At 48.6% G+C, this 16381-nt stretch overlaps 1 protein-coding gene across 1 annotated transcript in view; it reads left to right on the top strand.

Annotated features, from left to right (window-relative positions):
* PPP1CB (protein phosphatase 1 catalytic subunit beta) overlaps positions 1-16381 on the top strand; it is a 342596-nt gene that overhangs the window by 209841 nt on the left and 116374 nt on the right. The window contains exon 5 of the mRNA XM_069608722.1: positions 13775-13846. Coding sequence (XP_069464823.1) covers positions 13775-13846 — 72 coding nt within the window. The remainder of the gene's footprint in view (positions 1-13774; positions 13847-16381) is intronic.

Here is a 16381-nt window from a genome sequence, read left to right as displayed (position 1 = left end):
TTCCTTTGTCTTCTTCGAAAAAGGCCAAGAAACTATCACAGGTTGCCTTTGACCTCTGGTGATTACTCAGCCGAGGTAATCAAATATCCAACTAAGTCGGACTCCCGAGCTAAATGTGATGCGTTTCTTAAAGAAATGCTTAATCATCTTCGAGAATGCAGCCCGACTCCCCTCAAAGGACAAGCGGAAAGCTCATGGTCCCATTGATCTGCATAAAGACGATTAAGGATTTAGTCTTCGGCGTCCCTTTACCTTCGAATCAGAGCCCTAAACTGAACTGCATCGAGAAACCTCTTGATCCGACGAGAAGGGCTTCAACAAATCAGGAATCCAGTCCATCAAGTGTTCCTTCGTAAAAACATTGTCGACCGCTCCGGCACCCTCGCTAACATAATCGGCGTCTGAGCTGTCGACGTCAGTGTCGAAGTAGACTCCGACAAAATTGACTACAACTTCGAAGTCGACTATTTTTTCGCAGTTGTCGAAGCCAATAGTAACACAGGAAAAGGTTTATAAACCAATGCAAAGAGACTTTCAAGTCTTTAAAGGCATGGTCTAGTAAGAAATTTTATTTAAAAAATAGATAGGCAACATAAAAAAAATACTAGCATTCTCTTTTTTAAAACTTCCTATGTAAAATTTTGAGCTATTCAAGCTCAAAATTCGCAAAAGCAAGCACATGGGCGCATCCATTTTGTGAAATGGATGCCCTCCTGTGCTGGCTTTTGCGGCACTAATGAAGGAAAAGGCAGCCAGCTGTAGTAAACAAAAGCGCTGGTTGGCTTTCCCTTCATTAGTGCTGTACGCTGAGGACGGGGACCAGAGACCAGAGCAGAAAAGCTGCAGCTGAACCTCAGTAAGTGCTATTTATTTAAAAAAAAAAAAAAATAAGCACTAGCTGCTTTTTTTCTAAGTTTTCCGGGCTGGAGGAGCCCGGAAAACTTAGAAATAAAACCGCAGCTTTAAAAACGTTGTATTTGTGTTTGCGGTCGCTTTTGAAGCGACCGCAAACATAAATACAACGTTATTGTGTTGTAAAACGCTGCGGTTTTTCTTTCCAAGTTTCTCGGAGGAGCCTGAGAAACGTGGAAAGAAAAACCGCAGCGTTTTCCAACACAACCGCATTGTTTCTGCCTGAATCTGCTTTCCCGTTTGGGGCTCTCGGGCTCCCCACGGGGAGCCCGAGAGCCCCAAACGGGAAAGCAGATTCAGGCAGAAACAACGCAGCATTTAGCATTTCCCATTTGGGGCTCTCGGGCTCCCCGTGGGGAGCCCGAGAGCCCCAAATGGGAAATCAGCTGTAGGCAGAAACACTACGCGGCATGTAAAAGCAACCTTGTTGTGTTTCTGCCTGCTGTGGCTTTCACTTTGGGTCTCCGGTGCTCCCCTAGGAGCACCGGAGACCCAAAGTGAAAGCCACAGCAGGCAGAAACAACAACGCAGTTGTGTTGGAAAACGCTGGAGCCTGAGAAACTCGGAAAGAAAAACCGCAGCGTTTTACAACACAATAACGTTGTATTTATCTTTGCGGTCGTTTCAAAAGCGACCGCAAACACAAATACGTTTTTAAAGCTGCGGTTTTATTTCTAAGTTTTCCGGGCTCCTCCAGCCCGGAAAACTTAGAAAAAAAAACACAGCTAGTGCTTATTTTTAAAAAATAAATAAATAGCACTTACCGAGATTCAGCTGCAGCTTTCCTGCTCTAGTCTCCAGTCCCTGTCCTCCGCGTACAGCACTAATGAAGGGAAAGCCACCCAGCGGTAGCTTTTGTTTACTACAGCTGGCTGGCTTTTCCTTCATTAGTGCCGCAAAAGCCAGCACAGGAGGGCATCCATTTCACAAAATGGATGCGCCCATGTGCTTGCTTTTGCAAATTTTGAGCTTGAATAGCTCAAAATTTTACATAGGAAGTTTTAAAAAAGAGAATGCTAGTATTTTTTTTTTGTTGCCTTTCTATTTTTTTTAAATACATTTTTTTACTAGACCATGCCTTTAAACTCAATCTATGAAGACAAAACCTTCAGATAACACACCACCATTTAGGTTACAATATGGCACCCCTAATGTGCCAGAAGAATTCATTTCAGGAGAGTCTAGGTTAAAAGACTTGTATGATAAACCTGCAATCAGCCAGTGGCATAGATACCTCTCCAGAACTGGAATTTGGTAAGCCAGATCCAACTGACCACACAGACTCTTCATATATGCAGCTAATGAGCAAGGTGGTTGAATGTTTAGGTTGAAACAGGCCTACACCCTCTTTCGAACAGGATGACCCGACGCACCAGGGTCCCCAAAGAGATCCAATTTTACCTGTCACATTGCACTACAAAAAAGGGTCTCAAAAATTGGGAGACGCCAGACTGCGGCTGCAGTAAATAAAAAATGTTGCAGAAAAAATATAGGCAGTGACTCGGACTACTCAACAAAACACTAGCAAGTTTGGTGGTTCAAGCTGCTACATCGACCAGTCAAACAGCATACCCCTCTAGTCCTGATAGGGATGAAGAGAGTGGATGCCTGGCTCGAGAAAAATATTCACTGCTGGTAGTATGGCTTTAAAATCAGCAAACTCAATGGGTGCCTTGTCAAAATTCACATTACCCTATAGGGCTGTGTGGCTATGGGGGCTGACCACAGCCCAGAATGAGAAGAAAGACTGCTTCCTGGCTATCAAAGATGGTAAGGAGGCAATGTGTGAATGCCTCCATTCAGGTCTAGATACTGCAGGCGGCATCAACAGATCCATGGCAACTAGCACTGTTGTGTGCAGATGTGCGCTTTTGAGGAAGTCATGACTGCTTGAGGCTGTTTGGGAGCAAGCTGATGAAAGTTTGGAAAATCTTAGTGCTGCCATTAGACAGCCTCAACAATCCTACTCCGGTTCGTCATCTTGAAGGGGTAAGTACATTCGATTCTACGCCTCAATTGGAAGAGGACAAGCCAATGAAAGAGGTCAGGGGATTCCCTCGTGGTGGACAAGGGAGGGAAAGGTGTTAAGTCAGCCCAAGCAGCGGCAGTTTTACCTTCAGCTGCCCCTAAACCATTCTGTGGGCTTGACTCAAGACACTGGTGGAGGCTGACTAACTCAACATCAGCAAGAATGGCAAGGCTTTACTTCGGATGCTTGGGCACTAAAAGCCGTAGCCCCAGGTTGGGTAAGAATTGGTGTAGTAACACTGTGTGAAACTACATAACTTATCGGCTTGGTATAGGTCTGTACTACCCAAGTTGGTAGTGTGACTAAGCAGCCAGGCCTATCTCAAGAGGGGTAAATGGGGGCTGGAACAATGAAATTCATAATTGCAGGTAACCAAGTAACACTTACACTCAAGGTTTCAGTTATAAATAACTATTTACTTTAACATCAGTTTTTAAGTAAGCGTTCGTTAAAAAGCAAATTTATGTAACAATGTAAATATACTTTTAAAAAACACTATTCAGGATCAGAACAAGTTTAGTGGATGCTCTTTATGCTTTTTACTCACTTCCTATACCCTGAGGTGACATTATGCACAAGGACATAATGGCATTTATGTATCACATTGAATACACTTTGCAGATTCTGAGGTTGCCGAAAGGAAAAGGTTTAAGGAAGGTTACAGTTTCTCTGTATAGGTGAGGGAACACTTCTTTCCCAGCAATAAGTCTAAAACATGTTACCACCTATTAGGGACAGAAATATCAAAGTTAATGGATTAGAGTCTGCAGGGAGCCAGGACAGCTAACGTCAATTGGAGCACAGTATATGGGGCTGAGGCCCTTCTTAGATAGTCTTGCACAATGTTGGAGAGTTTGTAGAAATCACTTCTAGGGTCACAAGCTGGGAAAAGCAGAGTTGAATTAACTCTGAGGTAAGTTTATGCAATTCCCAACAAAGAACCCAGCTAAAAAGACTGAGGTAAGTACTCCAAGTCTAAACAGTACTTCTGGTTAGAAGAAGTGGTCAGCTGTAATCTGCCCTGTTGCAGTGATGCAGACCCTTGGTTCCTGAGCCTCAGTCGTGGGGACAAGAGGGAGGATGTCTGGAAGGCTCTTGAAGCAGAAAATTGGAGGTAGTCAGCAGCTTCTGGCTCTCTTCGGTTCAGTGGTACTTCATGGTTTCAGCGCTCGGTAAACATACCGTTGCGGATCTCGGATACTGTTGTATATGGGTTAGTTGGTCCCACTAACCCAAGGGAAGAATTTGTTCGTTCCGGAGCTTCTGTCGAATTGAAAGCACAGCAGCGGGGCTTCACCAGGCAATTCAAAGTATCAGGAGGATGCAGCAAGCTTTGTTCACGGTGTGTTTGGTGTTTCTCCCAGTGGTCGACTCTTCCTCTAGTCCCAAAACCCTCGCCTTTCAAGCAGGTTTCTGCCATTCATGCATAGCCTAGGCTGTCAATTGCACAGCAGAGTGGCTGTCCCAAAAGGACTGCTGTGTGGCTGAAGCCCGCCAAAGGCAAAATGAACAGAGGGCTCAAACCAGGCTCAACGCACAGTAAATCCCAAGAAATACCTTACAAACAGAAAATGGCAAACCCTTCAAGTAACCGTGAAGCGACCACTGTTGTCCTGATCCTGTTTTCTTATCGACAGTCGCTCCGAAGAAGCCTTCTACTTCCCTTTGGCTGGTGGGACCAACCAGCCATGAAACGAACTACAAATCGGTGCAGACTGTGAATACCAAAAGACCTCTGGCCCATTTACAGTGCAACATCGTTGCAAGACCGAATCCATCCAGAACATTGAGCTCCAGTTGGACCTCCAGAGGCACGATCCCACTCATCGAAGTCTCACTAGAGTGCAGGACTTGGGATTCAAAGATAGACTGGGCAATACCGTCCTTTGTTGCTGATAAAAAGGCACCAAATCCGCAGACTAAAATCTGTGGCACAGTGCTCACTCGAGACTTCTGCTGAGAAATCCCATTCAGAGTCCTTCTTTTGTCACCAGGATTAAGGCGGCCGGGTCTGTCACTGCTGCACAGAGGAGAATCCAGCTATGTTTACTTCTAACCTTGGGTACAATATTAGTGTTTTTTTAAGGTAACGGTGAAATGTTTTACACTGCGATAACCATGGCATGAGTTGGAACAAAGTTTCTCATACTGTCTCAAAAACCATACTGTGACACCCCTAGTACTCGCTGCCTCATGAGGGGAGAAAAACAGACCTTGACCACTGGTTTTGTTTACTGCTGGATCTCTGTACATGCCCTTGAAGGACCGAAGCTCAGCATCAACATCCTTTGATGCTCCACCAAATAAGAGAGCAAAGGTCTGCTTCTTGAAAAAGTCCTTAAGAACTAGACTGCAGCACTCTACTCCCTCCCAGTGGTCTGGTGGGAACAGTTGGAGCCAAGCTCCTACTAATTTGCCTTCATTGTTGTATCCAGAAGTGGGAGCCCATGCATTTTCAGGACCCCAAGGCCGCTGCACTGTTTAGAACAGATTTTCCATCTCTCAGGACATCAGTCAAGCACCCTAGCAATTCTCCAGAGTCCTGTACATCCTTCTGTCCTGCAACTGCACCACAGAACTTGCCTCTCCCTCCTTCTTTCGTGGCTTGAGTGCCCCTGTTTTGACGTCAGTGAAAAGAACAATTCTTCAAGATAGTCTTGTGGAGTTTTGAAGCCGACCCCAGCATCCAAAGCCAAATCTTGTGGCTGATGGAATAAACTTTAATAGCTGGCTGCAGCTTCTTTGCCTTTCAGTTTGGATCCTCGAGCCAGGAACCACTCTCAAATCCTTCCCAATGGTCTTGGTGCTAAAACAGTGCATCATACCAGGAATATTGAGTGGTCACCAAATGTACAGTGACAGCCTCTTGCAATCCCAAAACCGGCTGCTGCAGAACTGAGTTTGGGCACCAGCTATTGCTCTCCTGTCTTTCCGGGATTGCAAAGTCCTGGCTTCACTTTCATATTTCATCTTCGTTCCCTCCTTGTAAGGACAATTTTTCTAAAGTCCAACAAAGGTCTTCATAAAACCATACATCTCAGGCAGTGGCAGTACATTAGCTCCACTCTTATTATAAACTGAAAATGTACCACCTGGGAATATGGTAGCATGGACAGAGCAGCCAGGCTTATTTTAGGAGGGAGAGAGGGTGTTTGGTAAGATTTGTAGAGTCCAACTGGTGTGGGACTTTACAAGACCTATCTCTTGGTATTTGGTAACCCACCATTTAAAATAGGCCTGTACGGCACAAGTTGGTAGTGACTGAGCAGCCAGGCTTACCTTTTAATAGGGGTAATGTGAGTTGCAGAGCTGTACAATGAAATTAGTAAATACAGGTATCCAAATAAACACTCGCACACTTACTCTAGTATAAATATGTATGCACACGGATAATTAGGCAATCTTTAAAAAGCAGCAACTAATAGGAACATTAATATAAAAGTTGGGGTTCAGTTCAACAAGAGCAATAAAGTAGGTGAGTAAACTTTTCTTAGGCTAAACATATCCCAGCACACTGAGTGATGTCATTTGAGGTCAGTATTAGCACTTATTTCTTCACCATTACAATATTGGGTTTCAAGGAAGGAAAGGTTAGTCAGATCAGAGCATACTTGGTAAGTAGTAAAACAGTTTGATTCCCAGAGGGATGTAGGCAGTCTTTTATCCCAGCAATGTGTTCAAGCACTGCCAAGGCCATTAGGTTCAGAAGAGGAGCCTTTAGGGAGCTAGGACAGCCAAAGTCAAGGGCCAGTCAAAGTTCTGATGCGCTCTTCTTGGAACAATGTTCTAAGATGGTCAGTAGTTCAGTAGACAATCACAGAAGCTCAAGTTGCCTTAGTGCAGTGTCACAGACCCTTGTTCTTGGTGATGAAAGGGAGGAATTCTGGCAGGCTACGGTGGTGGCACTTGAGGGACTCTGCAGCAATGGATTCTCCTTAATTCAGCAGCTTTTTGTGGTTCAGTGCCTTTCTCATCGCCAAAGAACGAACAGCTCTCGGAAGTTACTTGATCCCTCGGTCCTGCACTCTGGTGAGGGCCCTCTGGATGAAGATTTCCCACTTCTGTAGGGTCCGAGTCCTCTGGATGCCCACAAACTTTTGGCCGGATTCGCACTACCAAAGACCATGCACTCGATGGTCAGGGGTCCCCGGGCATTGGGATTCTGCAGCCTTGGAAAGACGCAGCAAGTCGTGGGGTTGTACCAAAATTACGAAATTCTTAAGGGTAGTTGGTCCCATCAGCCCAAGGAGGAAGAAGTTCCATGCAGGTCTTCCCAGTTGAATCAAACTGGGTCAGCACAGCTGCAGAGCTTCACTGGGCACTTTGCAGTCCAGGAAGGTGCTGGTGGCGTCTCTTCATGTCTTCGTCTGTTGTCCCCCAGTGGTAGACTCTGCATCTAGGCCCCAAAGTAAGCAAGTTCCCATTCATTCACAGCCCTAGGGCTGTCAGCCAGCCAGTCGACCAATCAGAACTGGTTTAACTCAGGGACATTGCAGGACCCTCCCTTCTACCTTTGGAGCCTGGACGGGGTTGGTCGATTATCCCATTAAGTAATTCCGACAGTGGTTCCTACACTTTGCCGAAGACTGCTGTGGACTTTCTACGCCTAAGATCCGGCGGCGGAGCTACACAATAGGGAGAGTGGGGTTGCCATATACTCAGCTATGTCTCTCCTCTTTCCCCCTCTTTGCCCTCTAGGTCTGATTACCTTTATTGTCTTTCGCTATGGAAAGGACACCATTTAGGCTTTGCCCCTCTTGCAGGGCCAGATATCCTTGGAAGGATGAGCACTCTAAGTGCAATAATTGTCTGCCCCTAGACCACGACGTAGCGCAGTGCACAGCCTGTAAACTCCTGCGCCCTAAAACGCTTAAGGAGCGCCGCAGTGGGCGGCTTACGCGGGCTGTATCTTCTTCCCTCACCGCTGCGCCCGCCGAAAGTGACAGGGGTACTAGTGATGACCAGGCATCTGTGTCGGATGCCATCGACCTCACGACGGACACTCCTAGGTCAGCCACGCCGTCCCCGAACCCGCTAGGCCTGACATGAGTCACGCTATGGGGATAACACCCGGCGACAGGGCATAAAAGATCGAAGCCACAGTAAACACACAACCCCAGCCCAGGTTTTGACGGTATCGGTGAAAGCGGCAACAGGGCCGGCAAACATTTTGGCGTAATCCTCTGATCTTCAAGATCAACAGCCTCCCCCGCAGCAGCGTCTTGCGAATGGGCCGTCTAAGCCAAAGGGCGCTACACCAAAACACATCCGGCCGTCGAAGCGTGTGTAATTGACGCTCAGATGCCCCAAAGGCCCCAGTAGTATCGCTAGGCCTCCAAGTCAACCGGCACATTGCCCCGAATCGCAGAATATCTCTGCAGCATCGCTAGGATTGCTTCAGCAGTGGGGTTGAAGGAGCGGTCTAAGAAGACGGCAAACCACAAGGAGCGGGCCGTGGACACTTCAGAAGACGCGCCTCAGCGCCCAGATGCTCGCGAGGACTACGATGATAGTTCTGTGCCTTTGTCTAGAGCTATTGGGACCAAATTTCAGCGCCATAGGGAGGAAAACTAAAACTTTCCAACTTTCTGGTTCATCTAGATGGACCAGAGAAAGATTTGAAGGGTGTATTGACAGGTTGGAGAAGTTTGTCATGTTTTGAGAGCAACCTACCCCTAAGAGACCTCTGGAGCTCCTTCTGTGCCTGCTTCTAATTTTCTCGGGAAAATTAGGACCACCTCAGGAGGATTACACTTCCATCCATCCCGATGACGAGATCCAGATGGACACTTGTCAGGACATTTATGATGAGGATACTAACTTCCTACAGAACTACTGTGGATGACCAGGCAGATCCCACAGGAGACTGGGAGGACAGTCACCAGTGTGAGATGGAACCAATCATGACCAATACCCTGATGTCCTACGCTTGGTTTCCCCTTCCTCCACTCCGGCCCGCCAAGCTTCCCCAGTGGACGATCAGATGGCGTTCAATGCTATATTGAGGAAGGCGGCTGAATACTTTCAGATAGCCACCCAGGAGGCTTTGCCTGAATTGGACTTCGTGGAAGATATCCTCAAAGAAAGTCACCCCCTCCCCCCCCCCCCAGCCAGGCCATACCTCCTCTCAATTCTATCAAGAGGAGACTGGCTCATTCTTTGATTATGCCAGCCCAATCTAGGGCAATAGATGCGAGGGTGGAGAAATAATTTCGCTCATCGCCTACTGACCCTACATACATTAAGGGCCAAGCCACCCCTAACTTACTAGTGGTTACCACCACCTGTAAACAGGCAAAGGTCCCCCTTGCTACAGGAGAGGCACCTCCTGATAAGGAGTCGGAGGCTGTAAGCCTTGGCAAAACAGATCACCACGGCAGCTGCCTATTCCACGCGCATAGCAAACACTATATTGCTTGCTAGTTATGCTGATGCACACTGGAACCTACTGCAGGAGGGCCTCCAAGAGGTACCTGAGCCCACTAGAACCAAGTTACTTGCCATTGTGACCGAGGGCAGGCAGGTCAACCAAAACATACTGAAGAACACGCTGGATGCTGCGGGAAGATCACTAGCTCAAGGTACCCTGCTCAAACGGCATGCTTGGCTTAGGAACTCTGGTTTCAAGCCAGAAACCAAGGCAGCTCTCAATAAGCCGGTTGAGGAAACAAATCTCTTTGGTAAAGCAGCCGACGATGCCCTCGAGACTGCCAAAAAGGAGCATGAGTCTCTTCAGTAAATCACCCAAACCCCCCCCCCCCCCAGAGGGGAAGCAGCTCCGGCATGTCATTTCGGCACCAATCCCTTTCCACTCAAAACCCATATAATACAGGAAATGCCTGGAACTCAGGACCGGCATTCAGCACCCCTGCCAACTAGCCACGCAGGGCACAGCAGCGCAGGAAAGGCCTGAGGCCCCAACTCCATGGGTACTACAGCCTCTGGTCAGAAATGACCTACGGATCCAGGTTCCCTCCCATGTCACCCCGGAGGGCGGGGCGCTTAACCTCTTTCCTTTTGGCATGAGAGGGGATAAAGTCAGACCAGTGGGTTCTCAAGACGCCCACCCACAAGTACTGTGGAATTTGTCAGACCACCATAATTCAAACAGCCCAAAGCACAACACCTGACGCCTGGCCATCTACGAATCCTGAAACAAGAGGTGGAAGCACTTCTGGAAAATGACGCCATAGAAGCCGTTCCTATTCTTCAGGTAAACAAGGGTATTTATTCAGTGTACTTCCTTGTACCCAAAAAGGACCTCACCATTCACCGTGTACTAGACTTGCGCCCAGCGAACACATTTGTCAAACTTCAAAAGCTTCGTATGGTAACTCTGCAGGAAGTAATCCCACTGTTAAAACAGGGGGATCGCATGGTGACACTGAACATGAAAGATGCTTACTTTGGTATTTCTTTGTTGCCAGTGCACATAAAATATCCACTAGCACTATCAATTCAAAGTACTCCCCTTCAGCATTGCCTCAGCGCCAAGGGTGTTTACAAAGGGTCTGGTGGTAGCTGGCGCACACCTGCGCATACTATCCGTCCCGGCTTACCCTTACCTCGACTGCCTCATAACAGGGGACTCCCATGAAACATGCTTATTGAACACTCAGAAGACAATAGACCTCTTGTCCAGTCTGGTATTCTCCATCAACGAGAAGAAATCCAGCTTAGACCCCAGTCAGGTCAAACAGTTTCGAGGGGCTCTATTTCGGACCAAAGATGGCCTCGTCTTCCCCTCCTACGAGAGGGTTCAGAACATGCTGTTTCAGATTCCTCAATATGTAGCTAGTCAGGAAGTAGCGGCACGCAAGGCCATGCGACTGCTAGGAATGATGGCGTTGTGCATTTATTTAGTTCCTCGCGCGCGGCTGCACATGTGTCCCATGCAAGAGTGGCTCAACAGCCAGTGGTTTCAGGCCAGCGGACAATGGGAGGATCCTATAGTTGTCTCGCCAGCCCTTGTTCTCTCTGCAGTGGTGGTCGAGGGAAAACCTCTTGAAGGGGGAAGACCTTCACCACCCCTGCAGTAGAAGGCACTCTCACAACAGCCGCATCTCTCACGGTGTGTAGGGGGGGCTCATCTGCTACAGCAGACAGCGCATGGAGTGTGGTCCCCTCAAGTAGCGTCCAACCACATAAACCTGTTAGAGCTATTGGCAGTATTCAAAGCACTAAAGGCCTTTCAGACACAGCTACAGGAGAAGACGGTTCTGATCTTGACATTCAGAACCAGTTGTAGGTATTACCTGAACAAACGGGGGGCACACACCCTCCAGAGCTTCCCAATCTGTCCCAAAACATTTGGATGTGGGCTCTCAAACACAAGATGTTCCTGCTGTCCCAACACGTTCCCAGCGAACTCAACCTTCTAGCCGATGTGCTAAGCAGAGATTTCCCACTGCCCACCGAGTACGAATGGCGCCTACTCGAAGATATCGTCTCCGTCATCGCTGAATGGGGCTCCCCAGAGATCGACTTGTTTGCCACTCAGAACACCCAGTGCCTAGATTACGCCTCCAGGTATCCCCAGAACCGCTCCAAGGGGAACAGACTCTGGATAACATGGTCAAGGAAATTTGTTTACGCTCCATCCCAATCACCCCACCTCCCCCCCACACACCGCCCCCCCCAACTCGCCTACTCAACAAGATCGTGCACAAGATGCACCAGGAACCAGTCACCATGATATCGGTGGCCCCCATGTGGGCCTGCTAATCCTGGTTCTCATCTGATGGAGTTGTCCCTCTCCTCTGAAGTTGCCCTACAACATGTCTCGGACAAAGGGGATACGCTTCACCCATGCCCGCCAACTCTGAACTTGGGTCATAGAGTTCAGACACCTTCAACTCCCTCGGATGCGTGGACATACTTAGGGAAGCTAGGAAAGCGAACACCAGGTATTGCTATTCCAGTAAGTGGAAACACTTTGTCATCTGGTGCCAATACCAAGGGCATCAACCCGATTGACTGCTCTATTACCCACATTGTGTTGTACCTGACACACTGGTTAGATTCAGGACTGGTTTTTAATTCCTTAAAGGTTAATCTAGCTGTTCTCTCAGCCTACACTACGTCACAACAGAAGGTGTGGTGGTGATAAATACCTGTTATTAAGGCTAGTATGGACAGGGTTCCAGGAATTCCCCTCCCCGCGTCTCTACACAGCTCCCGGGTGGGATCTAAATGTGGTATTGACTCCTCGTCGGCCTTCCGAGTGGCTATTACTTCTTTTAGAAGGGTTGGTGAATTTAAGGCCCTGTCAGTTGTAGACCCTTTTGTTACATTCCACAGGGATAAGGTGGTTCTGCGCACTCATCTTCGATTTGCGCCTAAATTCATTTTGAAGTTCCATGCGAACCAATCAATTGAACTACCCACTTTCTTCCAGAATCCCACTAGCCTGGCCCAAAGAAGCCTACACACTAGATGTGCGCAGGGCAGTCATATTTTACCTGGAAAGAACGAAGCCACTGAGGAAGACAAACCAGTTTGTTTCAGTGGCAGCTGGTAAAGAAGGGGATCCTGTCTCTAAATCAGCTATCTCAAGGTGGATTGTCAAATGCATCACACTATGTTCTATTATTGCTGAGCGAGAACTGCCCTTCAAGCCTAGAGCGCACTCTACTCGGGGCACTGGGGCTTCCATAACATTCATTGCAAATGTTCCCTTTGAGTCCATTTGCAAAGCGGCAACCTGGAGTTCTGTACACACCTTTACAAAACACTATTGCCTAGACACTCATTCTAGATCTGATTCTCAGGTGGGACAAGCAGTATTTACATCTTTTCACTACTGTTCCTTCTCACAACCCACCTCCAATGCACTAGTCAATGCACAGCATGTGATTCTAAGCAGATTAACAAGCATCAGAAGACATGCATTACTCACCGTAATAGCATTTCTGGTGATTGTATCTGCTTAGATTCACATGCACCCACCCTGCCTCCCCGCTCAGGTCGAAGAAACAGATGACTTCTTACTACTTTCTCTTTTTATGTACTCTCACAGTAGCCTTGAGCACCCTATTGGCATAATGAATACGATTAGAGGGACCTCGGTGCGTGAGGGATTTTGAGTACACTACATGTCGATAAGGCTAGTGTTACAGACACGCGTATGCCGACATCCCCTTTCGGTCCCCGAAAGACCAGATGCAATACTTCACGGCTACCACTGGATGTCGGACTATATGCACAGCATGTGAATCTAAGCAGATTCAATCATCAGAAATGCTATTATGGTGAGAAATGCATGTCATTCTTGGAGGGAATAAAAGCAGGTTCGATATACTTTTAGAATATACTCAGTATTTCAATGGTAGTTGACCACATCAGTCATGCAGTGACACCGTTATATTATGAAATGACATAATAAACAAACCCGGTTACAAGTATACACCTTTCAACCGTACATTTTAGAACTCAGTTCAGAACTAGAAAAACTCTTCTGTAGGGGCCTCAAGCTACTCAATAAGTATGAACACCCAATAGCTATTTTAGAATGCACAAAGCAAAACCCTATTATGCTTTAAGCTACAATGTATTTCAAGTTAAGAAATGGATCCTATGACTATTTTAGAAGTGCTCTAAGCAGTTTCAGGGAAAGACAACCCAGTGTTACCTTGAATAGCTGCTGCTCATCTAAACTTGTAAGTGCAAACTATATACATTTCATTGGAGCCTTGACTTAAAGGTGGGTATAAACCCCCCTCGGGCCTCCCTCTATTCCCCCCATTGACTTCTGCCTGCCTGCACTGTTTCACACTTGTTTTCTGAGAAATTATTAAAATGATCAATGTTGGATCTTCTTTTTCTTAATCCTAGGTCTTTCGCCAGATCTACAGTCCATGGAACAAATCCGCCGAATAATGAGGCCAACCGATGTACCTGACACAGGTGAGCCAAGCAAATGTTTTTTTTTGTGTATTTATTTTAGAAGCATTTAGTGTCTAGTATCTGGGTTCCACTTTGAGAAGTCTTGCTATGGTGGATAATAAACCTCCCAGGTTCAAGAGAAGTGGTTGAAGTGTGCCCTATATCATTAAGAATGGACTACAGTTGTCCTAGCCTGCCTCAACCAGTGGTTCATGCACTTGCATATAACGTGACGACTTCATTAACTATGGGGTTAAATGTGCATGGTTTAATTTTTTAATCCTTACATTAAAGTACATGAACTATATCCAACTCCTCCCACAGAGGAACTCTGCCTGAGTAAGTAACCCTTAGGCTGTTGTGGTGTAATTCATGTTTCTCCAGCATGGGGTCTGGCATGGATTCACATGCTCATGAATATTCCCCGTCAGGCCGGGAATCCTCGGTAAAGAGAAAATCAGTATCAGTTTCGTTTCTGATCTGTCTTTCTCAGTAGTAACCAATCACTGGTCTCTGGGTCATACTGCCCCCAGCCAATGACTGCCTCTCCCTAAGCCCCACCTCTGGCAGCCATCTTCAGATTTTTACTGCACGCTCGAATGTTGGTAGTCCTCGTGTTTAGCTCTCAAGCTTTTGCTGCGTTTTCACGCTTTTTCAAAGAGAATTTCTAATTTTTCGGTCAAATGGAGCCTCAAGCTCCACCGTCTCTACATCCGATTAATGGGGATCCGTGTCGGATTTTTCTACGCCCCTCAGGGGTGAAGATTTTGTCGAGTTGCGCTTCTTGGAGGATTCCGGAAGTTTCTGCGGCCTACCCGAACATGGCCTAGGAGAAAGGAAGCTCGACGCCCGGAAAGCTGTTCAGGGTTTGCCCTGGGTGCCAGCTGCAGAATGTGTTCAAGGAGGACGAGCACTTCAAATGTCTCTACTGCCTTCATGAGGACAAAACGCACGTGGAGAAGGACTGTGCGTTTTGCGGGAACATGTCGGAACGGACCATCAGGGACCGACACCTTTGTCTCCAACTTGCTGGAAGGAAAGAACCTGTCAGGGTTAGAAGAAGTCGTCCGAGCGGTCTTCTAAGTCCTGTGAGGGTGCCCCGGCGACGGGGGCCCAACAGAAGGCGGGCACGGGGAGCGCCGAACGGTCGGGCGCCTCGGCTGCCAGACAGGGCGCACCCTCTCCAGCGCCATCAACCACGAGCCAACGCTCTGGCTCAGGGAAGAGGAAGGCTGAGAACCCAGTCGAAGCTTCTGGAGAGGCCCCGGTCGAGCTCAAAGGATCCGGCCAAGGGGGAGCGAAGCGGTGACCCTCTGCCCCTCCCCCCCCATGAAGGCCACAGGCCCACATAAGGTGGGGAAGGCCTTGATTTACCCGGCCAAGGCCTCTATCGAGGAAGTCACGACGGCTACACCAGTGGAGGGGACCTCAGGGCCCAGAGTCTCCCTGCCTCCGCGGAGGGAAGCCTCTTTCAGACCCATCGAAAAGACCCCCGTGAAGACCACGGTGGAAAGGGGGGGGGGCGTGGTGGCCATTGTGGACACGGACACAGCATCCGAGGAGGAGCTGGTAGAAGTCTCCCCCACGGGAGGGATCCCGACGAAGGTGACAACGAGAGTGAAGGCGGCACCGGCGAGTGTCCTAGCCACCCGTTGCTCCCGTCGCTTCCGGAGCCGCAGGATAACTTAACTCTGTGGCCATTTTGTTGGTGATACAATCCTTATGTTCGGAGTTAAGGACAAGACTACCCTTACCACCGATGGAGGATTCGGATCCAGGCTCGACTGAGGAGCCAGAACCAGGCCTGGCGGGAAGCCCCCCGAAAAAGAGACGGATCCATCCAGCCCTGCCTGTTCAGCCCTCACGGCCTGCTCAGCCTTTACCCATGTCATCCGTCCCTGGGAATGACACGGGAACGGACACGGCCACGACGGGTACCAACGACGACGGCGGCGGTGACAACGGGACGGAGCTCCCATCGCCCCCAGCCCGGGCCTCCCCGTCCGACGAGATCGGATCTTTCCATGCAATGATAGCCAGGGCATCCAAGCTTTTTCGGCTTTGCCCCGAAGAGAAGGAAGGTTTCCCTTACCAGCAGCGCGAGGCCAAGAGGAAGACAGTCCTCGCCGTGCCTCTGCTGGATGACATCTGGGACGAGGGTCTGACCCTTCTCAAGAACCCTGCCAAGAGGGATCGGTACGAGAAGTACTGGGTCCCTGACGCAGCCCCTTTGTGCCTTAGGGCACAACCGACCCCTGATTCGGTCGTCTCAGCGGCGGCCAAGAAGAAAGCGGGGGGGGGGGGTGGTGATCATCGGCCTCAACGTCAACTTCCCCACCAGACGGCGAAGAAAAGGAGCTGGACGCAATGGAACGAGTTATTGCGGCAACAACAATTAACGCCCCCCCCCTGTTGGGCTTCCTACCGGATGACAAGAGGGCCGAGGCCCGGGAGATCTTGCAAGAAGGCGAAGTGGCATCAGATCAGGCCATTACGGTGGCAACGGACATTGCAGACATCGGTTTCCGCCAGCTAGGCAACAGCGTTTGCCTTAGA

Source organism: Ambystoma mexicanum, chromosome 4q (assembly GCF_040938575.1).
Source record: "Ambystoma mexicanum isolate Mex_15411 chromosome 4q, UKY_AmexF1_1, whole genome shotgun sequence".
NCBI lineage: Eukaryota > Metazoa > Chordata > Amphibia > Caudata > Ambystomatidae > Ambystoma > Ambystoma mexicanum.
The sequence above is the reverse complement of the archived record's forward strand: the minus strand, read 5'-3'. Positions and strand labels throughout refer to the sequence as shown.